Genomic DNA, 24,056 nt, shown 5'->3' with positions numbered 1-24,056 from the left:
GCCCCCGCGAAGCGCACGCGCGCAGCCCTGGGAGCGGGTGCGACGCCGGCGGGAGCCCCCGGAGCTCCGTCGCAGCGAGGCACCGCGCGGACAGTCCCCGCTGCAGGGCGGGCGCGGGGCGCGCGCCCCCTCCCCGGGGGGGACGCCTGGCGGGGGCGGGGACGCGAGCGGGCGGGAACAGGTGTCGCCCGGGCGCCTCGCGGGGGCGGGGGCGGGGGCGGGCGGGAACAGGCGTCTCGCGGAAGCCTGGCGGGGGCGGGGACGCGAGCGGGCGGGAACAGGTGTCGCCCGGGCGCCTCGCGGGGGCGGGCGGGAACAGGCGTCGCGCGCCTGTGTGAGGGGGAGAGCGGGCGCCTGAGGGGAAAGGGAGCGGGACCCGCCTGGGGAAGGGGCGGGCGGGGGTCGGCGCCGCCGGGGGAGGGTCCGCGATCGCCTCGGGGCGGGCGTCGGCCATCGCCTTCGTGGGGAGCGCCTGCGATCGCCTCGGGGCGTGTGTCGGCCATCGCCTTCGTGGGGAGCGCCTGCGATCGCCTCGGGGCGGGCGTCGGCCATCGCCTTCGTGGGGAGCGTCTGCGATCGCCTCGGGGCGGGCGGGCGGCCGGGGTCGGCGCCGCCTTCGTGGGGAGCGTCTGCCATCGCCTCGGGGCGGGCGGGCGGCCGGGGTCGGCGCCGCCTTCGTGGGGAGCGTCTGCGATCGCCTCGGGGCGGGCGGGCGTCGGCCAGCGCCTCCAGGGGGTCTGGGAGCACCGTGGGGAGGGCCGGGGCTCAGGCGCCGTCCCGGGGAGGCGCGGTCAGCCATCGCCACAGGAGGTGCGGAGGTCCAGCGCGCGCCGAGAGCGGTAGAGGAGCGGAGCCCGGAGCAGCAGAGGGCACTTGGCACTCGTCCCTGCAGGGAGCACCGATTCGGTGAGAAAAGCCGATCTGCGAGGCTTTTTCCGGTGGGGGTAGCGGAAGGGGGCTTAGGTATAGGGGGTAGGTGTGGGAGGATGGGCGGGCTTCGGGTGGTGCTGTGGAGAGCTTCCTGCGGGGCCGGTGTCCGTCGGTCCTGACGGCATCATTCTGTCTATGCAGCAGCTGGTGGTGGAGCTTGCAGAGGAGGCATCCGTCGTGTGGCACTGCGAGGCAAGAGCGAGCGAGAAGAGGAGCGGAAGAAGCCCGGGAGACTGAAGTGGGGGAAAGAGAAGGGCACTCTGGGCAAAGGGACCTCCCTGTCACCGGGGCCGTGGTCACACAAGGGCGTTGCCAGCACCTGTGGTGCCCTGGCTGGCTTTGTGCTGGAGGATGACCTCCCTGTAACCAGGGCTTGGGTCTTTGCTTTTGTTGGCCTTTTGCCATGTTGCCCCATGGTTAGGCTGCCCGGAGAGAGTGGCAACCCTGTAAGAAGGGTGAGAGCCACCGTCTCTGCACCTGGGGGGGAAGTAGAGCTCCTGAAGACGTGTTGTTGTGCTGCAGCCAGGATGGCCAGCCTATAACTCCCGCGCAGGTCAGAGCCTCAGGCTCCACGGGGCTTTTGAGCGTGCCAAGCCGAGGGGGGCTGCCCTGTAAGCAGGGCTGTGCGCATCCCCTGCGCTCAACAGGAGGTGCTGGGAGGGACCCCCTGTAAGCAGGCAGGTGTCCCTGGCCCTGGCCTTTCAGAGGCGTGGGGCTGAGATGAGTGGGGCTGGGCATGCCCTGCCCTAGCTCTCTTTCTCTCTGCTCTGAGCCCTGGGAGCAGCTTGGGAGAAAGAGAACCACGGGGGAAGGTGGGAGGCTGGGGGGAAGGGGCCCCCTCTGGGGATTGGGGATGTGCCTGCAAGCGGGGCCCAGGTCCTGCCTGGGCAGTCCTGGCACTGGGAAGCCTTTTTATTTCCTTGAGCTGGGCTGTTGCCCTGGAAGCAGGGCTGGGGCCTCTGCTCTTTTGCCTCCCTCCGGGCCACTGGGCACCATGGCGGTAAGAAGGGTGGGTGAGCCCGGGGGGGGGGGTAGAGGGTAGGAGGGGGGAAGGATGGCTGGGGGTTGGGGGGTGCTGTGGGGACCTCCCTCCGGGGGCAGGCGTCTTCCAGGTGGAGGAGCTGGCGCTTGCCTGTGCCCTCCTTCCTTGGCAGCAGCTCCTGGACAAGAAAAACAAGGCATTGTGTGGAACTGCGAGGCAAGAGCGAGCGAGAGGAGGAGGGGTGGGCTGAAGTGGGGGAAAGAGAAAGGTGCTCTGGGCAAAGGGACCTCCCTGTCACCGGGGCTGTGGTCACACAAAAACATTGCCAGCGCCTTTGGTGCCGTGGCTGGCTTTGCACTGGACGACCTCCCTGTAACCAGGGCTCAGGTCGTTGGCCTTTTGCCATGTTGCCCCATGGTTAGGCTGCCCGGAGAGAGTGGCAACCCTGTAAGGAGGGTGAGAGCCACCGTCTCCGCACCCAAGGGGGAAATGGAGCTCTCTGGACCCCAAGCCCGCCCTGTAAGCAGGGGAGGGCTTTTTCCGCGCGCCCCCCTCCTCTGGCCCCAGTGGCTTTCTGCCTGCTGGCAGCCTGGCCAGCGTGACCCCCCTGGAGTTGGGGCGTGTCATGGCATTTGCCCTTTGGCCACCCGTGAAGCCCCTTGGCATGTTGAGGCTCCTCTGGCCTCCATGCAGCCCAGGGGGCAGGTCTGAGGCTCTCCTCTCCTGCTCGGGGGTAGGGATGGCTCCCCAGAGCTTGACTGCACAGAGCTTGCTTTTTCTTCTGGGAAGTTCTCTTTGTGTGTCCTTGTCTTTGTCGGTGTGAGTGAGCGAGTGAGCTTGTCCTTTAGGCCCCCGTTAAAATCGCTGCAGCTTAGCTTAGGTTAGCTTAGTTTAGTTTAGCTTAGCTTAGCTTAAGCTTCCCAGGAGGGAAAGAAGGGCTCTGTGCAGCAGTGGGGGGGTCCCCTCTGAGCCCGCGAGTGGAGGGAGAGTCCGGGCTTGCCCCTTCTTTCTAAGGACAGAGCGAAGCCGCCTTGTCGTAGCGCGGGCAGCGCGACCTGCCTGTAGTCCGGGCCTGGGTCTCTGCCTGCCTGGCTACCTGTCCTGCTGGTGACCTGCCAGTGTGACAGCCCTGTACTCGGGGCGTGTGTGACGAGCCGTGGAGCCCTCTGTCCCCAGGAGCAGCCTGCCCTCCCTGTAAGCAGGGCTGGGGAGGCTGCCCTAGCCAGGTACCAGGAGCGAGCCCTCCCTCGCCCTTTAGAGGGTGCAGGTTGAGGATGCGCTGTGCCGGAGGGCGCAGTCCCGCCTTTGGCGCTGCTTTTGGCTGGGGCGACCTCCCCGCAGTTGGGGTCGAGGTCGCTCCCTGGGCTCCTGAAGACATGGTGTTGTGCTGCAGCCAAGACGGCCAGCCCGTAACTGGGGCGCAAGTCGGAGCCTCGGGCTCCGTGGGGCTTGTTGGGAGTGTGTGCCGAGCCACGGGGGACTGCCCTGTAAGTAGGGTTGTGCGTGCTGCCTGCGCTCGGTGGGAGGTGCTTGGAGGGACCCCCTGTAATCAGGTGGGTGTCCCTGGCCCCAGCCTTTCAGAGGCAAAGATTTTTAAGTTGTGTCTTCTTACCACAGAATTGGAATGGCCTCTAAAAATCTAGGGAATAGCACTGAGCCAAGTACCTCCCCCAGACCCATAAAAACCATCCTAAAAGCACCAAAATGCTCTTGTGTGACCACAGCCCCGGTGACAGGGAGGTCCCTTTGCCCAGAGCGCCTTTCTCTCTCCCTTTGTTCAGCCTGCCCCTCCTCCTCTCGCTTGCTCTTGCCTCGTGGTTCCACGCACGTTGGATGCCTCTTCTTGCTTTCTTCTCCGGGACCTGCTGCCAAGGAAGGAGGGCGCAGTCAAGCACCAGCTCCTCTGCCTGGAGGAGAGAGGGACGCTGGCCCTCGGAGGGACCTCCCTACAGTGTTCCCCGGTCCCTGGCCATCCTTCCTCCCTTCTACCCCTTACCCCCCAGGCTCAGCTGCCTTAGACCCACTTTTTTCACTGTGTGGTGCCCAGCAGCCTGGACATTTAAAGAGCAGAGGCCCCAGCCTCAGGGCACTAAAAGGGCTTCCCAGTACCAGGGCTGCCTGGGCAGGACCTGGGCCCTGCTTGCAGGCACGTGCCCGATGCCCAGAACAGGCCCCTTGCCCCCAGCCTTCCCCTATGGTTCTCCCAAGCTGCTCCTGGGGCTGAGAGCAGAGAGCAAGGGGACCAGGGCACGGCAGGGTAAGGCAGCAGATTTAGGGTAGCAAGCACCACTTGCAGGCCCCAAACACCAGTCACCCTCCAACCAGCTGCTCCGCATTCAAGTAGCAGCTTGTCCCAAGCGATGAGGAACCCACCTCTGGAAGTTCTTCTGCCCAAGCCCCCAAAACCTCCCAGGACAAGCCCTTGCAACAGTCACCAGCCACTGCTGCCGATTCACTTGCCTTCAGGGCAGAAAGTGCCCAGCACTCTTGATAGTGCTCAGCTGGCAGCCTGTGTGGGGTGACCGCCCCGTTAGCAGGGTGCGAGTCAGGGTGCCCCTGAATCAAAGAGAAGGAGCCTCCGTGGGCCTTTGGGACCAGGGCTGCCCTGTAAGTGAGGGCCTGGCCAGTGCCCTGGAGTCCCGGGTGCTTTGCAGTCTAGGCAGTGGCTCGAGCCCCCTGTAAGCAGGGGTGCAGCCTCTTTGGCCGCTGCTTTGCATGCCCAGCTGGATTTGCCCAGGGTGCCTGCCTCCGAGCCCAGCTCCAGCACCGGTGTGAACTCTGCTGTGCATCGCTTTGGTGAGACAAGGTGAAGCAGGAGGGTTTTGCGGAGGTGGGGGCTCTGCGGGCGGGTGGGTGGTGGCCGGGTGGTGCCTTGGGGAGCTCCCTCGCGGGATGTAGGGATCCCTGTTTCCTTCAGGTGGAGGAGTTGGTGCTTTTCAGGCCTAACCATGTCCTCCTTCCTTGGCAGCAGCTGGCAGAGAAAGAAGAGGTGTTTTGTGGAACAGCGAGGCAAGAGTGAGCAAGAGGAGGAGCAGCATCGGTGTGAACTCCGCAGGCGGCAGTGATCGTGGCCGGGGTAGCACCAGAGCATCAATTTGGTGAGAATAGCCGATCTGCAAGGTTTTTTCTGGGGTGGGGTGGGAGGGGTGTTAGGGTGTAGGGCTAGATGTGGGAGGACGGCCTGGGGTCGGGTGATGCTGTGCAGAGCTCCCTCCAGGGGCAGGCCCGGCATCTCCTCTCTGTCCTCCATGTGGAGGAGCAGGTACTTCTTTGTCCTGACCACGTCCTCCTGCCTTTGCAGCAGCCACTGGTGGGGAAGAAAGAAGAGGCATCCATCACGTGGCAGGAACTGTGAGGCAAGAGTGAGTGAGAGAGGAGGAGCGGCATTGGGCTGACGAAGGGGCAAGAGAAGGGCACTCCTGGGAAGGCGATCTCCCTGTCTTTGGGGCTGCGAAGCCTAAAGCATCCCTGGCCCTTGGGGAGGTTGTCTGTGCTTCTGGAGCAGGTACTTGGCTCTCTGCAGTTCTCAAGATTTTTAGAAGCTGCTCCACTTCTGCGTTAAGATGACACGACTTCCCAAAGAAGTCTCAGAACTACTTTTTGTATCTTGCTGGTGCTGCACCAGCTGTGGGGAGTGGAAGGGCTCTGCAGCCACCCAAAGTGTCCTTTGAGGCTGTGTGCGTGCCAGGGGACAAGTACTCAAGAGCAGGGATTTTGAGGTGGTTTCCCCTTCTGATGAATGCTTCTCTTTCAGCACCTGCACGGGGGAGGAAGCTGCTGGACCTCAGCCTCTGGAGGAACACGTTCCTCCTCTCTGTCCCAAAACAGCTTCTGTCCCTGCCCTTTGCCCAGCTATTCAGTGCTGGGGGTACCCAATAAAATGCTTTCTCCAACTGGCTGTTCCCCATTGAGCTACTTTCTTGCCCAACTCTGCTTTCACTGAGGCCAGTAAAAATGCACAGCACATGCAATTTTAACCTTCAGCAACCATTGGAATTTTTGCTGTGTGTGTTGGTCCTGGCTGTTTGCAAGGGGAAATCTCAGGGACATCAGGTGGCAGTTTCCAGAGACAAGTTTGGTGGTGGGGCAGCGTTGCTGTAGGAGTGATTTGTGCTGGTTCACCTTTGGACTGAGCTGTAGCTGGCAGGGCACTTAGTTCAGGGGAAGGGGATGGACGTATGAGCTGTTAAGGGCAGAGTTGCAGTTGCATGTGTTGTGCAATGGGACCGGTATGCAGGGCAAATTGGGGCTGAGTTTTTGAGAGCAGGCAAGGCCGCAGCCCTCCCTGACCATCTCAGCCCCCATCCTTCTGCATCTCGAGGCTGAGGAGGGCCATCGATAACTGCAGTGTTCTCATTCACTTCAGAGAAGCACCGCTAGCTTGTGCCTTAGGAAATTCAAAAGAAAGTGTCACAATTGCAAATCAGTGAGTTGGAGCACCACTTCCACAGTTAAGGTGTTCTTTGGAGTGGACTGGAGTAAAATTGCTCCCCAGTTTGGGGCAAAACCAGGAAAGGTTCATTTCAAGAAATGCAAGTTGCTGTTGTCAACAAAGGTGTAAATGATGGGCATGACTGCCTGTTTTAGGGTGGTTTCGAGGATTCCCAAGAAGGTAAACACACACACTGACTATAAGGGAAAAAGCAAGCATTTTATTAACTACACACATGCGTTACGCTAAGGGTATCTTACAAAGCAAAAAAACCCACCTATTAACCTACTGACCCAAGGACTGTGAAGAAGATGAACCATCTGTACATTCTTGTGCCGTCTTGCGCCGCAAGCTCAGCCCAGCAGTTGGTAGGCGCCAGCTTTTACGAGGGTGTCCCCACAGAGGCAACGGTGACCTTGCCGTCCACCTGCCTACTGCTCTTCGGAAAACCCCGGTATTTTATACATTTGCGGAGGAACAGGCGTCGACTCTCGTGGCCAATGAGTGCCAAAACACACCTCGATTGCAACATAGGGAGCCTATGGCACATGCGCCCACTGGCCGGGCATGCTGCACGTGCCATAGCCATCCCTTCTACTGGTTCATGGGCTCTGCGCATGCGGCATATTACCATAGTCCATCAGACACATCCACTATGCTCTATCCAAAGCAGGACTTCTGCAAGGTGTGGTGCCTCGTATTCCTCCATTATTGCACATACTACCTCCCCTAACATTGCTCAGCCTCCTTATCCCCATGGTCAGCATTTCAAACAATAGACAATAAACTATCTGTTCCCTGTGCTGAGTGCATTTCTTAGTTATATACTTCTTACTCAGTGTTCATCCACGGACCAAAATTCCATCTTTTAACACTTCCATACGCACTGCCTCACTTCCTAGCCTTTTATTTTAATGCCATTAAAGTTGAGACAGACCCTGGAAAGTGCCTGAGGCAATTGCCAAGAAATGCAGCACACCTGTGAGCTCTGTGGAGGAAGTGAAGCAGCAGCAGCTGCCACTCTGCAACCATGGAGTGTTTTCCTCCACTCCCTCACCTTCTCCTGAACTTTCTAGAATAAAACTTGAGTATTTCAGTAACAGCTTGTCCTGCCTGTGCCTGAACACGAGGGAATGGAGCCCCATCATGCTTGTTCTCGGTTCTGAAGTTGTGTTGGGAGGTGAGCGCTAGCAAGCGGGAGTGGAGGTAGCCAGGGGCAGTATCTGGGCCGAAAGCATCACAATTGGTGGGCAACTCTTAGGGAGGAGCAGGGAATCAGCAACAATCACGTGTCAGACTCTAATGCCTTTTTTTTCCCCTAAAAAGCTGCAGAGCCTGGCTGGTTTTTTTCCTTTTTCTTTTCCTTCTTTCCTTAAAGCCTTGCAGTTGTGAGTGATGGGCCATTGCCAGAGGACTTCATGTCAAATGCAGTGGAGAAGTAGCTTGCGCTTCCACCTGGATCTGATATGCAGCTAAAAACTTCAAGTCAAGACTCAATGACAATTACCCTTCAGAAATACTAATTATTATTTGTGTTGCAGTAACACTGAGGAAACCAGCACCACGTTGTATTTGGCATTGACTTACCTACAGAGATAGTCCCTGTGCTAAGTCTTGAAAGTATGCACAAGATGTATGCACAAAATGTATGCACAAGACCCAGACGAGTGTCATTAAACCCTTTTTACAGCTGGGGAGTCAAGGCATAAAGCAACTAAAAGCATGCGTGCTGTTACTAGTGCTCACACAGTAATAGTTAAACTGCTCAGACCAGCTCTTCAGTATTCTCCTGTTTCTTCAAATGCCCCTTGCAGGCATTCGACAGCATACTTTATCCCTGAGGTAACCACGCTGGCTCACCATGTCTGTTGTATTTCTGTTTAAGTATTTTCTCAGTTTCATGCACTCATGTTTGGCACATGCTAGTTCTGGGGTCTCCTCTGTTCTTTATCTTTCCGGAGAGTTTTCCACTTCTTCATCCAGCTCACGTGTGCAATGCTGCACAGGAGCCTTGTGGATTTCTCTCTGTGTAAAGCCTTCCTTCCCTTTCAGTATCCATCTGCCTCACTTTCACCCAGCGTATACTGATGCCTCAGGCGAGGAATCCCACCTTCAGCACAGTGCAATTGCTAAAGGATTGTTGCATTGTGCCATTTTTCATCTTGTATTCTTTCAGCATTTGCCCACCCAGCGCTCGATACTAGAGAGGAGGGCAGCCTTATGGAAATGTAGACGTATATCCAGCCTGGCCAGGCTCTGCACAGTAGCCTGGCATGAGTGCCTGGAATTAAGTGATGCAGCTCCTCTGCATACCAAATGAGAGTGACACTTAGGATCCACCTCTTGGCAGTAACTAGCATGGCTCATCTCAGGTAACTCCCTACCTCCCTATGCGAGTCAGAAGTAGGAAGAGCTCCTTTATTCTTCTCTGATACCGCCTGAGCAGGAGGCAGACAGCCAGGCTGACTTTTCTGTCATGACTTCGGAGAGAGACCGGCAACTGGGCAGCTTAACTGTCTTTAATAAGGAGGATTTTGAAGAAGACTGGGTTAAAGTGGCCAGTGGAGGCTTTGGGCATGTGTACCAAGTCAAGCACAAGAGGTGGAGAACAGTTTATGCAGTGAAGTGCTCCCCGTATCTGCTGCAGGACACCAGCGTGGAGAGGTAAGTGCGGTCTCTTCTAGCTCAGCAGTTCAAACTGTCAATTAGAGCCATCTATGGTGAATTGGTGCTAAAACTCTGAAGGAAATGTTCACATGGCTTCTTCTCCCTGGGAAGTCAAGTTTTTGGTTCCCAAAGGGAGTGGAAGAACCACTACTGATCCGGACGTTTGCCTCTCTTTCTTTCTTATGTGCGTATGTGCATGTGCAGGTGGGAAAAGAACACTTACTCAGAACAGTTAGTGTTGAAATCTGGAGGCTGAAGTAGGCATCTTAAACTAAACATGGGCACGTGGATAAAAGCAGCCTGATTACTTACTTGCAGCTTTCACTGGACATTGGGACTAATGGGTATCTATTAAACTAAATTAGTCACTAAAATCACCAGATTTAAAGCTGAGGGACAGAGAATTTCCAGCTGGTTTTGCTGGCCTCACAAAGCACTCCGCTCCCTCACTTACCCTCCAGACATGTTCTTTTCTCTTGATGGTGCATCTGCAACTTCAGTTTACTTTTTGCTGTGTCTCTCACCTGCAGAGACTTCTCTGCTGACTACCTTGGGTCTGGAGATAGAACAAAGCCAGGTAATTGCAACTACTGCCAATACCACAAACAATATAGGCAATCCTGATCTAAAAACTGAGTCAATTAAGTTACTTATTCTCAAATTTTATTCTGTTCAAGTTGGAAGGATCCTGCCTAGTTAAAAATCACATGCTTGTATGACTTCTTGTCATGTTACTGACAACAACTGAGATGGTTCAATTTGAGCAGTGACTGTCCTCTTTCGTTTGCACTGCTTATGCTCTTCAGGTACTACGCTTGCATTTCATTTTCTTTTGGGGGAAAAAAAAATGAGTCAAGTTAATCAGTTTTACTTCTGCATATATTAATTCTAGTAAATTTATTCATATGGCTTTCATGGATTATATCAACTCCTAGTGTACACTCCAGAAGAATGGTTGAATGTGAACAGAAACATTCATGGGTTTTGTTGTTGTTGTTGTTTTTAAAAACAACATTTCTGCAATCACCAGGATTTGAAAACCTAAATCTGAAAATCTGAGTTTGGGAAAAATGTCTAACAATTCATGTGCCTTTAATAGTCACTGTACTGGTGTCCTAGGGACTGAAGTTGCACTGTTTTGTCATTAAAATAACTTTGCACTCCAACATAGTGTTATAAAAGGCTTTCCTACCCCTTACACATATCTAAACAGCCTTGAGGCTGCTCTGACTTACATTATACTTTTCAGTGACCCCTGTGAGTTCTGGATTACAAGACAAGACCGTGCTGTCCTGCACTATGGCCATGCCAAAAATCCTTCCTTTTTGGGGGGGGGGCTGTAAGAAGGGCCAGCACTGGTCCTGTAGTGTTGTGCATCTGGGGCGTATGGTTCAATGGCTGTTTCTACTTGCTTTAGAATGTTTCCACATTTGTGAGAGGCAGACCTTCAGTGTGCAGTTTGTCTAATGCACACATACCCACAGAAAACATCTTTGAGTGCATTGCATATGAATCTGTCATGAGCCTTTTCGTGTGTATTATAAAATGGTTCTGGTTTATCTGTCAGCACTAAGTACAAGCCCCAAATGCAAAACTGAAAGTTTCCAGGCCACTCAGTGGTTTGAAAAAAGCACAGCAGCACAGATGTCTGGCAAGGGGGCCAAAGGAGGCAAAAGTTTCAGAGGAGCTTTTAAAAGTCCTTAGCACTCCTGTCTCTGGGCTTGTAAAAACAATGTGTCTCGTCAGTAGCTATGAATGGAGACAATGGTGTGGTGACTTCCATCTGCTCGCATTCGTGATGCGTAACCAACTGCTTTGCACTGTTCCTTCAAAATGATGGGGCAAATTGACAGCCAGTTTATTAACCTTGGATGGTTTTGCTTGTCAGGAGAAAACAGGAGATGGATTTTGTGGGATGATGGAAGACATCCCTGTGGGCACATGAAAGCAAGGAGGGCAGGTGCTCAGTGAATGCCACTGAATCTATGGATCACCTGAGAGAAGGAAAGAGAGTGGGTGGAAGATGGCTCTCGCCTCAACTTCTGTCAGCTGCAGAGGCTCATAGTTCGCAGGTCTGTTGAGGCTGAGGAGAGAAAAAAAATCACAGGGAATCCACAGAAAAGAAAATACAGCCACAGATGCAGCCACAGTATTTCGCAGAGGGTTGAAACACTCAGATTCTTATATGGGAATCACTTTGGGGCTCTTGCTTTTCTCCCTTACAAGCCTCATTTCTTGGGGCTCCCTTTGCTTGTCCAACATCCACCTTCTCGCTGTACCTTCTCATGTATCTGTGCTAATGGTGCAAATGCCTCCCCCTGGGCTAATCTCACTCCCTCTGTTACTTCCCACAATCCTGATCCACCACAGGATCCAGCATAACCTTCTGTGCAGGTCAGCTCCCACCAGCCCCTGGGGTGCCTGGGAGGCAGGCACCGCAGGGGCTGTGCCCAGAGATTCTGTCCCAGGAAGGGAACCAGAAATCACGGAAGTCACTTCTTTCTCCACACGCATCATTTTCGTGGGAGGGGGAAGAATCAATCTATCTGCAACCCTCTACGCTGCAGGTTGCAACTTCTTCCTGTGTTAACCCTTTCTCCTGCAGTAGGACAGATAATACCTGAGACTCCTCAATGCAGAGGTACGTTTTACTGTGGGGAGCCTGCTAGAGGAAGTCTGGCAGAAGGATTTGCTTAGCTGAACTATGTTTAGAGCTATTAGTGGCCTGGCATAACGTTGCAAGCTCAGATTCATTCCCAGGGTGCTCTTTTTAAATGCAGTTTTGGCACTTTACTGCTTGGCTGCTGTCAGCATGCTCTGGGCATCCCAACTCGTTCAGCAGGTTGGGAAATGTAAAGATTTAGTGAAACAGGTCTGCCAAAACTGGCAACAATGGACAGACGTGTCTAGACTCCCTTTGGGACCAGATTCACCATGCTCACGGACAGAAAGCTGCAGGCAGAGGCATAGGTATAGGTATGCCAAGCCTCCATGTACTCAAGCTCAGCACGTTAGTGTGTCTGCCAGCAAGCAGTGTGCAGGCTGTCACTGAGGCTACCCTGTGGACTTGTGGTGTATGAAAAAGGCATGGCTCACCATGTGTCCTGGTTTCAGCTGGGATAGAGTTAATTGTCTTCCTAGTAGCTGGTACAGTGCTATGCTTTTGAGCTAGGTATGAGAAGAATGTTGATAACACTGGTGTTTTCAGTTGTTGCTAAGTAATGTTTAGTCTAAAGTCAAGGATTTTTCAGCTTCTCATGCCCAGCCAGCGAGAAAGCTGGAGGGGCACAAGAACTTGGGATGGGACGCTGCCGGGGCAGCTGACCCAAAGTGGCCAACAGGGTATTCCATACCATGTGATGTCACATCTAGTATATAAACTGGGGGGAGTGGGGGCGGGGGGGTCGCCGCTCGGGGACTAACGGGGCGTCGATCGGTGGGTAGTGAGCAATTGCACTGTGCATCATTTGTATATTCCAATCCTTTTATCATTACTGCTGTCACTTTATTAGTGTTATCATTATCATTATTAGTTTTTTTCTATTCTATTAAACTGTCCTTATCTCAACCCACGAGTTTTACTTCTTTTCCTGATTTTCTCCCCCATCTCACTGGGTGGCGGGGAGTGAGTGAGCAGCTGTGTGGTGCTTAGGTGCTGGCTGGGGTTAAACCACGACACCATGCTGTGCCTGCTGCCGACATCATGCTTTCAGGAGCATCCCTTGGGAATTTCACCACAGCGTGAAAAGGAGCACGTGGACAAGGCTTTCTGTAATCACTGAAGGTCTTCTAAGAGCTGGACTAAGATGGAAGTTTTGATCTCTTTCTCTAGGAGCCTAGTGGTTGAATTTGCCCAAACAATCCTCGGCTCATTTTGAAAAGTCGTAACACCTTGTATGTTAGATTTTAGTCTGCCAAAGAGCATGATGTGGTTGCATTATCACCAGTTCAAGGGGCAAATTGGAATGAATCTTTTTGGGGTAGGCAGGGCTGCTTGGAAAGGCTAGATACCACTAACCTACTATACCATAACTTAGCTCGTGAATCGACTGATACCATTTCTTGGTTCCACATTTTTTGTTTTGTTTGTTTTGTGTTTTTTTTCCCCCCAGGACCAGTATGAACTGTCTAATGGAAGAGGCAACCAAGATGGAGAAAATAAAATTCCAGCACATTGTCACTATCTATGGGGTCTGCAACAGCCCTTTGGGGATAGTGATGGAATATATGGCGAGAGGGTCCTTGGAGAAAATTCTTCCCACTCACAAAATGTCATGGCAGCTCAAATTCCGGGTTATCCATGAGATGAGCTTGGCTATGAATTTCCTGCATAGCATGACACCTCCTTTGCTGCACTTAGATCTAAAACCAGGGAACATCCTCCTAGATGGGAATATGCATGTCAAGGTATGACCTTAATGCTGTGTTTGTAGGGACAGGTTATTTCTCAAATATGAGAAAGGTTATTTTTGCCAAATGAGTGCAGAATCCTAGTAAGTTAGGTTCTTCAGGAACACTCAATGAAAGATTGACTGGTGGGGCTTATAAGAAGCAGCTGGTAAACAAAGTACCTCCAGATCATACAGGCAATCTGTGCCAGAACTGGGAACTGAAGGCTCCAACTTAGGAGGAAATGCTGATCTGCTGGACTCACTGAAAAGCACTGACTGCAATTTTATCAGGATTTTATCAAGTTTCAGCTGCTAGGCGCCTCCTCATATCCCTGATCATGAAGGATGGAGGTATCTCCCAGCTAATATAAGGAGGGGTGAGATTGTGAGCATTATGGGGGAGGCTCTCATTTTTTCTGCTTGCAGATCTCGGACTTCGGGCTGTCGAAATGGATGGAGCAGTCTAGCCGAATGCAATATATTGAAAGCTCTGCTTTGAGAGGCACTTTGAGCTACATCCCCCCAGAAATGTTTCTCCAGAACAGCAAGCCCCCAGGAATCAAATATGATGTGTACAGGTAAGGGCTGCCTTTCTGCTCAGAGGTCACACAGGGTTGCCACCTAGCTCTTACACAGAACGAGAGAGGCTGGCACATTGACTCTGGGGGCTCCCGCTGGCATCGGACCTGCTTCCCACGCCGCGGTGGAGCTCCCACCGCTGCGGCGGAGCCCACTGGGCTCTGCTGGGACGCAGCGCCAGTGGCAGGTCGCGACAGAGTCTGTCAGCAACTGATGGGATCAGTCAGTATTGGACAGGCCCCCCTTCGGCTCCGCCATGAAGACTCTTGCGTTTATGACGAGGAAGTTTTTATTTCGTTCCCAAAGAGCCAGGGGTCTCCACTGTTAGAATTCGGGAGCAGACTTTCCAGCAGTAGAATTACTTACTGGTAGAAGAGCCTAACAGAACTACCTGGAAGGGCTTCTTCGTGTCTGCGGCAGCCATGAATTACCTAGCACAATCCGGGAGTCGCTAAAGTGTCAGCAATGACCTCAGGTCTTGTAAGTCTTCAATGTTTGTTAAAAGAAAGGCTTCTTGCTACCCTTCCCCAGTGTAAGCCTACAGATCCCAGTAACTCACTCTCTTACTGGAGTTCTCCGTCAGCAGTTACATCTGCTGTAGCTATTAAGGCACTGCTGGCGGTACAGCTACCCTTTAGGACCAGTTAGTATCCTTTAGAATCTAGTAATGGAATCACCATTTGTGATTACCATTGGTATTACTCAGAAAACAGCCTGCTGGTGCACGCGGCTGGGGCCGCACCGGGTGCACCCCTGGCACGGGCCTCCCTTCTGAGACAGGCTGCGTGGGGCAACCCAGCACACACCATTCTCCCACAGGGACCGAGCATCTGCGCAGAGTGCTTTCAGTGCTCAAACCGTACGCAGCCCTTCGGAAATAGCAAGATCCTCCCCCTTCCAGTGTACTCGATACAGTTGCCACCAGCACAAGGCACTGTGCAAACACAGGCAAGAGTAGGAAAAGTGAATTGGCATCAGTAAGGAGATCAAGCCCAGTTTCACAGGACCCTAGCAAAGAAAGGCTCTGCTGGTTAAAATGAGCTTCAATTACACACACGCAGAACAGGAAGGTGCTTGGTCTGCATTAACAGGAATTTCCACATTTACAATGTGTGCAGGTACTTGAAGTCCACACCGCCTTTGTAAGATGCACTGCAATAACACACAGGTCCAATAAGATGTAGGCCACATTTTCCGGATCGGTAACAAGCGCAGACGCTGCTCAAGCCCCTGAAAACAACAGAGAAGGCTCTACCGAAGAGCTACCCGCAAGCGTTGGTTTATCTCCTTCCGAAAGAGCAGCTGCATCCCTGCCACCTCCTGGCGGCTCAGTGCCTTGTCACAGGACTGGAAGGTCAGGCGGTAGCAGAGGCTCTTCCGTCCGGTCTCGGACTGCTGGAAACTATTGATTAACTGGATGGAGACGACCATTTCACCTGACACCTGCCTAGCAACTGTGTGAAAAGCAACTTCATCAATTTGTTCCCCATCAGGAACCCAAAAGCTGACATCATGCACATAGGAAGGTGGAAAAAGAGAAAACACTTGAAAAGCCATATGTCAGTCACCTGTAGCCTGTACATTGACACCCCTGGACAGTCTCTGCGTTGAAAGAGTGAACATCACTCAAGACAAACCTGGCTCTTGCCACCACAGCCAACCATGTGCCAGCAGTTGTGCTGCTTTCTCCTTGCCTGATGAGATGTCCCACCCCATCCACTGCAGAGCTGGAAGGAAAACCAGACAGTAAGGAAAATTCTGCTAGGACAGTCAAAAGTTTTAGTGTGACAGCAAAACATCTGCAAAGTGGTAGAAAGCCGTATCACAGCAGTCAGCATAGCTCTTTATCTGGTTTATTCACCCAAAAAAAAGAGGGCAAAATGTTGCTGCTGACCAACCTCTGGGGTGCTTGCTGACCACCCCTACCCCAATGACTGTGAACCCCCTCACCCTGAGATGCTTGTGTGTTCCCCCCCACTGCAGGATGAATGCTGAACAGCCCTTCCCTGAGATGCTTGATTACTGTCCCCAAAAAGGCTGTTGCCAGTCCCCTTGAAGACAGTTCCCAACCTGTCCCCAAAAATAGTTGCCAACTCCCATTGCCAAGGCGATTGCTGACACCTTGCTGTAAGGCAGCTGCTGACCCCCCCCTCTCCCCCCAGTCATGGCCTCCATCGTGTCAGCTGTGGCGTCCAGGATGTGGCACCCCACTCTACCCGTGGCTGTACCTGGGCGATGTGCCAGACTTCTTCAGAACCACAAAGCTCTTGTATTTGTCTTTCTAAGAAGCTGCTATACTTCAAACGTAACTGCATTTCAGGTGCATTTTAGTGCAAAATGCAGTACGGCTTTTTATGTTGTTATTCCTTTTGCTGTATTTTGTACAGAACCTGCCATGTGAGTCTCAGAGACCCATTTACAAACTTATTTCAGGAAAGAGAACAGTCCTTTGGTTAAAGAGCAGGGTCGAGGCACAGGAGAGCTGAACTCCTTCCTGGCTATATCAGGGTATTAATGCATGCATGCTTTTAGTTGCTTTATGTCTTGACTCCCCAGCTGTAAAAAGGGTTTAATGACACTCCTCTGGGTCTTGTGCATACATGTCTTTCAAGACTTAGCACAGGGACTATCTCTGTAGTCAATGTCAAATACAATGTGGTGCTGGTTTCCTCAGTACTACTGCAATACAAATAATAATTAGTATTTCTGAAGGGTAATTGTCATTGAGTCTTGACCTGGAATTTTTAGCTGCATATCCGATCTGAAGAAATTCTTGGAGGAAGACTGATCTAGGTGGAAGTGCAAGCTACTTCTCCATTGCATTTGACACAAGGTGCTCTGGCAGTGGCCCCCTTCCTGCCTGCATTCTGGCAACAACTGTAAAGAAACTGGACCTAGAAGTTGAATGTGGTGAGTTCTTTTTATGTGCTCTCAAATTCAGCCTTACAGACAATGCTTTTGCATTCTTAACTTTCTCCCACTATGTGGGTTTTACCAACAGGCAGTTAGTGAAAACTTGCTTCCACTGAAAGTGAAGAAACAGTAACATGAGTAAAGCAAAAGGATAAAGGGACTCGGCTCCTTAGACAGCTGAGTGGCTGGATCTCTGGAGCTCTTGGGTCCTGCCCACATTCCCAATCAACAAACTTGGGTTTCATCATTTTTCCTAACAATCTATTCTCCTTGATGGCATGGCTCTAGTCTACAGCGCTTTATTTTACATGGCTCTTCTGCATGCTGATTTACTGTCTGCTTTCCCATTTCTGTGATCAGACTGTGTGCTGGTGCTTGCACATACTGCATTTTAAGCTCTGCTCTCCCTTATAGCTGGACCACTACTACAATTCTTCCTCTACTCTGCAGTTTGTGGACTTGCTCATGCAGAAGGAAAGAAAGGAAGGAGAGACATGCTTAAAGCAGAGATTGGATGTCTTGCTCTCTGGGTCAGCAGCAGCTCTACAAAAGCAATACCGTGTGCAAAGCAAAATCAGTTGGTTTTCTGATCATTTTAGCAGTGCTGTGGGATGTGCAGGACCAGTCAGCTGCTCATGGTTCACAGGCCATGGATTTCTCCAAGTTGTGGATAGCGTATGTTTTTGGTTTTCTGCCTATGATGCAGCCAAAGGCTTACAAAAGCACTGCCCAAGACAGCAAAGCCAGTAAGGGATCCCAGCAGAATGGGTACCAGCATGGCAGAATCAGGACCTGGAAAGAAAGAAAGAAGTAATCAAGCAGTGAGCAGCATTAAGAGAGGGAGGGAGAAGAAAGAAGGTTAAACTCCCATTCATCTTTATAGCATGCCAAGCAGGTACAGCTAAGTTTCTTTCCATAGAGTAGTCTGAACGGGTAGTGCCTTTTCAAACACACTACCTTCTTTGCCATAAGATCCCAGCAGTAAATATTCTCTGCATAAAGAAGTAAAGACACAAGAAGTTAGGTGACTTTCAGGGATGGTGCTAGTGGATTTAAGAAGTCTCTCATGCTCATGATGTACCAGGTTCAGCATCGCTCTTTTCTAATAGCTGGACAACATCTAATTAACATTAACCAGCTGCTGTATTTCACCTATGAAGAGAAAGAAAAAAGAAAACGCTCCTGATTCATGACCAACCTCATTCTGCACCTAATTTTCCTAAGTTAGATTTTTGTCCAATTATCTGTGTATGGTGTTTCCTTGCTGTAACAAATAACTACCTCTAAATATGGGGACTCTTCCCTAAGCTCAGTATAAAATATGACTGCATTGCTCTTTCATTCTAAAAGCTGCAAAGTTAACAGAAAAAAATATTAAAAGAAGGTCCCTATACATTGACTCCTCCCATCTCATCTCACCTAAACCCCAGCCACTTGAAGGAAAGTGTTCATGAATATCTCTCACTATTATTTTAATGACATTCCTCATCCTCAGTCAACATGTTTCACCAAAATACTACAACATGCACGAAAATTCTTTTCAGCTGGAGGACATTCTGCCTTATTTTAATCCCCTCTCCTCCTTCTAAAGCTTCAGTTCCTGCAGAGGATGCATTTGGCTTTGTCCCCTGTCTGAAAGTCTATCAGATCTGATGCTGATTAACCATCAGGTTTGGGATTTAAGAAGGCCAAAACAAAGGTGAAGAGTTGTTGGGATATAATCTAGTCATACCAGATGGCTGTCAAGAAAGTTCTTAAAAGCGTACTGTTTTTCTTACAGTGGGAAAAGTTGAACAGAAACTTCTGCAAGAGAGAGACAGAGACAGAGAAGAAAAAACAGGAGACCCACCTTCCACAGGCTTATATAGAAACCTGTTCTTCATTCTCAAAACTGGACCAAATGAGATCAGGTTGTGCAGGGTTTCATAGCTGTTCCTGTCACTTGGCTGGAGAAGTGGCTCCATACTTTCAAAGCAGTCCTGGGAAAGATGTATGAAAATAATTTAAAAGCATACAGAACAGAATCTCCTGCACTAGTGACTGTGCACAGTCCACAGCGACCACAGCGCTGATCGGAGCAGGTCTCCTTAGATTCAGTCTTTGTCCAGCTCTGCTGTCATTCCAAAAAGTGAGTTGCCTAATCCTTGAACCAGTCTGTATGTAAATCTCTATTGCCTAATTCCTGTTTCCTAGGGATTAGCAACTATTGTTACCATTTAATATCATTAAGTCGTCTTCCAGACTTTTAACAAAGGGATTGACCAGATATGGGGTGACCCTGATGTGGTGCCTTTGTTACAGGGAGTGGCCAAGTTCTTTCCCAGAGAGTCCAGCTCTCTTTTTAGGCCCAATGGTTGTGTCTGCAGCGTCTAACAGGAAGTGCTGTTAGAGCAAGCAGGGCCATACGCAAGATGCAGACATTCATCCTTCACATGCCCATGCAACTGATTTTCTAATTTCTGCTAAAGCTTCTTAAAAGCAGACTCAGCCTGACTGGCTGAATTTTCGGAGCTTTTCTAGCTGCACCATGCAGCTCAACCACTCAAACTTTCATGAATCTCATGGATCTTCTACATCCCTCTCAAACACTTATTTGCACTACTTCTGTAGTACTGTGCCTTTTAAATCCACAGCATGGCCTATAGCTAAGTATGACACACTGCCAAGTGTTTCACAGAAGCCTTATCCCTGAGCCCTCCAAGCTTGTGGAAGCCTGAAAACTTCCATATCCCAGACCCAGGACAATCCAATATAGACACAGATTTGAGCCCTTTCACGTAATTCTACAACGCGGAACCATATTGCTCTGCTGAGCCTTTTCCTTGCAATTCTCCTATAAGGTTGCTTCTTGCTTATTTGTTGATAAGATGCTTATGCTGATTACATGTAAAGTGAAAATAAAGCACTGTGAGCTCATCTTAATTGAGACTAGAAATTCAGCTGGGGCTTTAGGAGACACAGAGTATGAAGGACATTAAGAAAGAACTGTATGAGCTGGAAGAAGGTGGAGCTCTATAACGTACCACCAAGATTCTTTACTCAATTGACTGTACTTGCTGGAAGCACCAGATCTTTCAAAAAATGCCTTAGACCAGTGAGAACAGACCTGTCTGATGTACCTGTTCGCATCCTGTTTTGCCATGCAGACAGACATTAAGCTGACAGTGCAAATAGGCCACTGAGTGATTCAGCATCTGGAACGGCTGGATGGTGAAGCTAGCAGCTCTGGACTTACTGCTGTGTAGTAACTGGATGTGTCTGCATTCAAATGGCAACCTGGCAAGGACAAATAGCAAACAGTTTCAAATTCCAGCTCTCCCTGACTAAAGGCAGGGAAGAGGGGGATCTGCTGACACAGGTCTGCACAAGTTCTAAGCCAGGTACCTGCATCTACAGAGTCAGAGTTAAACAAAAATCCACAAAATGTCAGCATCTCAGGCTGTACCTGCCCTGCTGTGGAGGCCACAGTCCTAGAGCAGCAGAATTGTTTCTTGGAGGTTGATTTTGCTACAACCATTAAAACGGCTGCTGTAGTGCAATAATCATTCCCTGACCTAGAAAAATTCAGAAGCACTGCAGAGGTGATCTCCCGCTATAGCCAATAAGGGCAAATCAGAAAGCTCTTTTACTGATGACGACAATGCGTAGTGCTGCTAACGCACATTTCATGCCCCAGTGGTTTTACAAACACCAACTAATGAAACCTCCAATTTCCCTGGGCTCAACCCAGACAGGTTAGTCAAGAAGAGCCATGAAATGCTGATGGTGGGGAAAAGGAGGCCTGTGGAGATGCCTGGCTCCCATCCTTGGGCTGCTCTGCTCCTAGGCTGTGCTGTCCCGTAGCAGGAAGTGCAGGAGGATGCTGTAAGCTTGACATCTGTGATAGTACAACAAGGAGAAGTGGGATAGCTTGCTTACTTACATAAATCAAAGGGTGAAGGGAGATTTTTTTTTCCCCCCCTGAGAATTCTTTGTCTTATCAAGCCCTTGGTATTACTTACAAGACAGCTAAGGAAGCAGAGCAATCTCAGACTCATTCCCACTGCTTTGAGCTTATTCTGAACTTCAGAGAGATCAGACTGCAGCCACAGGCTACAAGAGAGGGTCCTCTAAGGATCAGCCCATTCCCAGCCCAGGCCCGAAGAGCAGCGTGAAGCTATGCCCACCCCTGCAGCTCCGTGTCTGACCTGTGGAACAGGCAGCACATGGCACCTGGTCCCCCTGGGCTGGCAGCAGGCGTCACGCAGCACGACCGGATCTGGAGCACGGGCTGGCTGCTGTTAGTCTGCACAGCAATTAAAGCCAGGAAAGTCTCTTCGGAAGGAGCTGACCCTTCAACCTCAGGGCCTGCTTCTGCAACGGGACGCAAGCTCATCTGCACGGTGTAGTTACCAGAGCCGCAGACATCATCACTCACAACTGCAAGGCTTTTAGGGAAAGAAGGAAAAAAAGCTGAGGCCCAGCTAGGCTCCACAGCCTGTTAGGAATACAAGAGCATTAGGGTGAGTTTCCTCAGTGAAACCAAACAGGAGGTTGGAACCAATGAACAACATGTAGACTCTAGCATGGCAGAGCTGCCACGATCAGAACCACCTCCTCCCTTTCTGCACAGTCAAATCATTTGAACCGAGGGGAACTTGGAAGTGTTTCCACCTTCTTTGCTAGTGCATTTGATCACTTGAGCAATATCACATGTTCCCACTTGTAAAACTGCATGTAGATTGTTTTTGGTAGGAGAGGCAGACAGTCGAAGGCTATTGTGAAAAAGAAAACTAGGTCTGAAGGACAGTATTAACATCAGAAATGTGAAAAGACCCTCCTTTTTTAATGTGATGTCATTGTTGAACAAAGTGGTTTTAAGTGTTTTAAAAACCACAATACAGCATACCCATGTTACTGAGCCCATGGAGCAGTTTGGATATTAGCCCCCCCCCCTCCTTAAATCACGCAGCAGAAATATGCAACAGCAACTACAATGAGATAATTACCCATTCAGAATGGTGGCATCTGATTGCAAAACCTTCCTCTGATGTGATTCACTCAGCAGTGCACTGGGCTCTGAATCCAGCAGTGTTAGAACAGTTACTAAGCCTTCATTTGCTTCTTCTGTTACTTCATTTGTTCTAACCATTTCCTCTGCCTCTGTGTTCAAGAACAGCCTCTCAGATTGTCCAGTGTTTGCAACACCCAGCAAGGAATTCCCCTGTGGCGTAAGCGCTACCAGACTCCCAGAAGAATGTGAGGGGCGTTCTGGGGTTGGAAGGAACTGGATTAGATCTCTTGCTAGAAGCATCTCAGTGTCATTGACAGCTACTTTGTTGAAGACAGCTGAATGATTAGTAATCTTATTTACAAACCTATTAGCAGAGACAGAAAATGCTTTTGTTGTAGATGGCCCGGTGGCATACATAACAGTGTCAGGGCTGGAATGACCAGTCTCATGTTCAATGTTATCTTCCAGTGATACCTTCTCCAAAGGGCGTCTTGCTTGATGTAATGAAGACATGTGTGCCTGATTGGGCAGCTGGCTAGTGGTGGCTGCATCTCCTTTCACTAACATGTCCTCACTCTTCCCCATTGACGTAGAGACCACAGTTGATTTGTTCACTCTGGCAATTGTAGGCAGCACCATGTTTGGATCAGATCGGATAGTTGGTGTTGGCAGGTAAAACACTTTTTTTTTTGTAAGTGGAGTAGAGATATAATCATTCTTAGCTGCAGAGAGAGAAGTCATTGCTAGTGGAGACTGTGATTTGGTCTGTGTCAATTTAGGCTGTCTTTCAAGAACAATAATAGATCCTGCAGACACAGATGGTTGTACCAGAGTTAAAATCACCTTATTCCCGAGAACTGGTGGGGGTGGTTGCTGTGTTCTTGTGTTAAACATGGCTGACAGAGACATGCTCGTTCCCAGGAATTTACCAGTTTCTATTTTTCTTGTACTTGTGCTGATTTCAGTTGGCTTTGTATTTTCTCCCATGTTGGCCTGTGAGAACAGTTTAGTAGGGCCTCGATGGATGTGGTCATGTTTCATGGCTGATAGCAGGGGAACATGTGTAGACACAGGCAAAGGTGGGCTTGCAGGAGAGTTGGTATACAACCTTGGATGGGTAATTGTAGCCAGAAGTTTCCCAGAAACTGTTGTTTTTATTTGGACCTTTGTTGAAAATGGAGTATGCACTGGTGCTATTGTTGGTGTCTCTGTTATTTTAAAGGTCTTGGGCACAATGGGAGTAAATTCCAAATATTTAGTAAGATCAGATTTCAGAGAAGTGGTGTGGGTTTGTGCTGCTTTAGCACTCACAGTAACTCCCTCTGAACAGGCCACGCTGCCCACTTCTGAATCTTTGTGATCATTTCCAGCTGGAAGCACTGATAAAGCTGATGACATGCTGGGTACAATCTGAACTCGTGATGGCAGCCTTTGAAGCGACTCAGTATTTAGGAGACTTTGCGATGTGGACTGCAAAGGCATGACGTTTGTGAACATCTTTAATGGGTATTTTATGGTTCTAGCTGACCGCAAGGTCAAACACTCTGTGCATTGTGCATGGACAGAGGAAGGTGCGGTCGCTAAACCTTGGTGATGGCCAGTAGTTTGCAGCATTAGTTTCTTACTGTGCTGAAACTGATCTACAGTCCCTGTGGTAGTAAACGGAGGTTGGGAAGGCATTTGAAAATCAGGGAGTCCCTTTGTTGACAGTAAAGGAATTATGGAAGAATAATGTGGCTCTTCAGCAGTGAAAAATACTTCAGGGGAAGTATGGGGCCTATGCTGTGCAGATACCACTAATGGCAGCGCAGTGGAGGTGAAGGGCTCTGTTAACATATCGTTAAGTAAAAGCAAATCAGTCCCCTTGGCCTCTTGGGAACTGGGCGCAGGTATCTGCACCTCTTCAGGCAGCCCATGCAGATGGATGGCCTGCACTGTGGGGCTAATCCTCATCCATGGGTCCAGCAAATGATTTGATGCCGAGGTAACAGCTTGAAACAAACTAGTGATGGCTGTATAATTAGGATTAGTTAGCACTGGCTGAGAAGTTACTTTTGTTTTCTCTGCTTGTTGGTTAGACGCAGTGGAGATAGTAGTTTCAGGCCTCAAAGACTTACCAGTGGGATAAGAGGAACTAGTTTTCACTGGGAGAGCATGGCTGCTTTCAGG

The 24,056-nt window shown here is 50.5% G+C and overlaps 2 protein-coding genes and 1 long non-coding RNA gene across 5 annotated transcripts; 2 read left to right on the top strand and 1 right to left on the bottom strand.

Moving 5' to 3' along the window:
- Positions 1–2,078: 2,078 nt before the first annotated feature.
- On the top strand, positions 2,079–5,848 carry LOC142034911 (uncharacterized). Of its 2 annotated transcripts, XR_012651769.1 has the most exons (4): positions 2,079–4,718; positions 4,884–5,010; positions 5,214–5,417; positions 5,667–5,848. It is a non-coding gene; the product is annotated as an uncharacterized LOC142034911 (long non-coding RNA). The 2 variants fall into 2 exon arrangements; XR_012651768.1 differs by having other exon boundaries at positions 2,088–4,718; positions 5,214–5,847.
- A 2,853-nt stretch (positions 5,849–8,701) lies between these two features.
- On the top strand, positions 8,702–15,345 carry LOC142034910 (ankyrin repeat and protein kinase domain-containing protein 1-like). Its single transcript, XM_075036739.1, has 4 exons — positions 8,702–9,008; positions 13,124–13,418; positions 13,829–13,980; positions 15,100–15,345. Exons 1-4 carry the CDS (start codon positions 8,821–8,823, stop codon positions 15,125–15,127), a joined length of 663 nt encoding a protein of 220 aa, XP_074892840.1. The 5' UTR covers positions 8,702–8,820; the 3' UTR covers positions 15,128–15,345.
- Positions 15,346–15,607: 262 nt separating this feature from the next.
- Positions 15,608–22,858, bottom strand: LOC142034909 (uncharacterized). 2 transcript variants are annotated; one of them, XM_075036737.1, is made up of 5 exons: positions 21,883–22,858; positions 21,082–21,321; positions 20,014–20,170; positions 18,744–18,873; positions 15,608–15,708 (listed from the first exon to the last, which is right to left on the bottom strand). In XM_075036737.1, exons 1-5 carry the CDS (start codon positions 22,794–22,796, stop codon positions 15,608–15,610), a joined length of 1,542 nt encoding a protein of 513 aa, XP_074892838.1. In that variant the 5' UTR covers positions 22,797–22,858. The 2 variants fall into 2 exon arrangements, with proteins under 2 accessions (XP_074892838.1, XP_074892839.1); XM_075036738.1 differs by lacking the exon at positions 15,608–15,708 and adding an exon at positions 17,986–18,046.
- Between the last annotated feature and the right edge of the window lie 1,198 nt (positions 22,859–24,056).

Source organism: Buteo buteo, chromosome 9, assembly GCF_964188355.1.
Source record: "Buteo buteo chromosome 9, bButBut1.hap1.1, whole genome shotgun sequence".
NCBI classification, from domain to species: Eukaryota; Metazoa; Chordata; class Aves; order Accipitriformes; family Accipitridae; genus Buteo; species Buteo buteo.
The sequence above is the reverse complement of the archived record's forward strand: the minus strand, read 5'-3'. Positions and strand labels throughout refer to the sequence as shown.

Coding starts and splice junctions, on each gene's coding strand:
- LOC142034910 (XM_075036739.1), top strand. CDS start 8,821: ATGACTTCGGAGAGAGACCGGCAACTGGGCAGCTTAACTGTCTTTAAT. Junction 9,009..13,123: donor CAGGACACCAGCGTGGAGAG/GTAAGTGCGGTC, acceptor TTTTCCCCCCAG/GACCAGTATGAACTGTCTAA. Junction 13,419..13,828: donor ATGGGAATATGCATGTCAAG/GTATGACCTTAA, acceptor TTCTGCTTGCAG/ATCTCGGACTTCGGGCTGTC.
- LOC142034909 (XM_075036737.1), bottom strand. CDS start 22,796: ATGTCTCTGTCAGCCATGTTTAACACAAGAACACAGCAACCACCCCCA. Junction 21,322..21,882: donor GATGCCACCATTCTGAATGG/GTAATTATCTCA, acceptor TTTCCCTAAAAG/CCTTGCAGTTGTGAGTGATG. Junction 20,171..21,081: donor ATGTGCTGCCTGTTCCACAG/GTCAGACACGGA, acceptor TGTCCTTGCCAG/GTTGCCATTTGAATGCAGAC.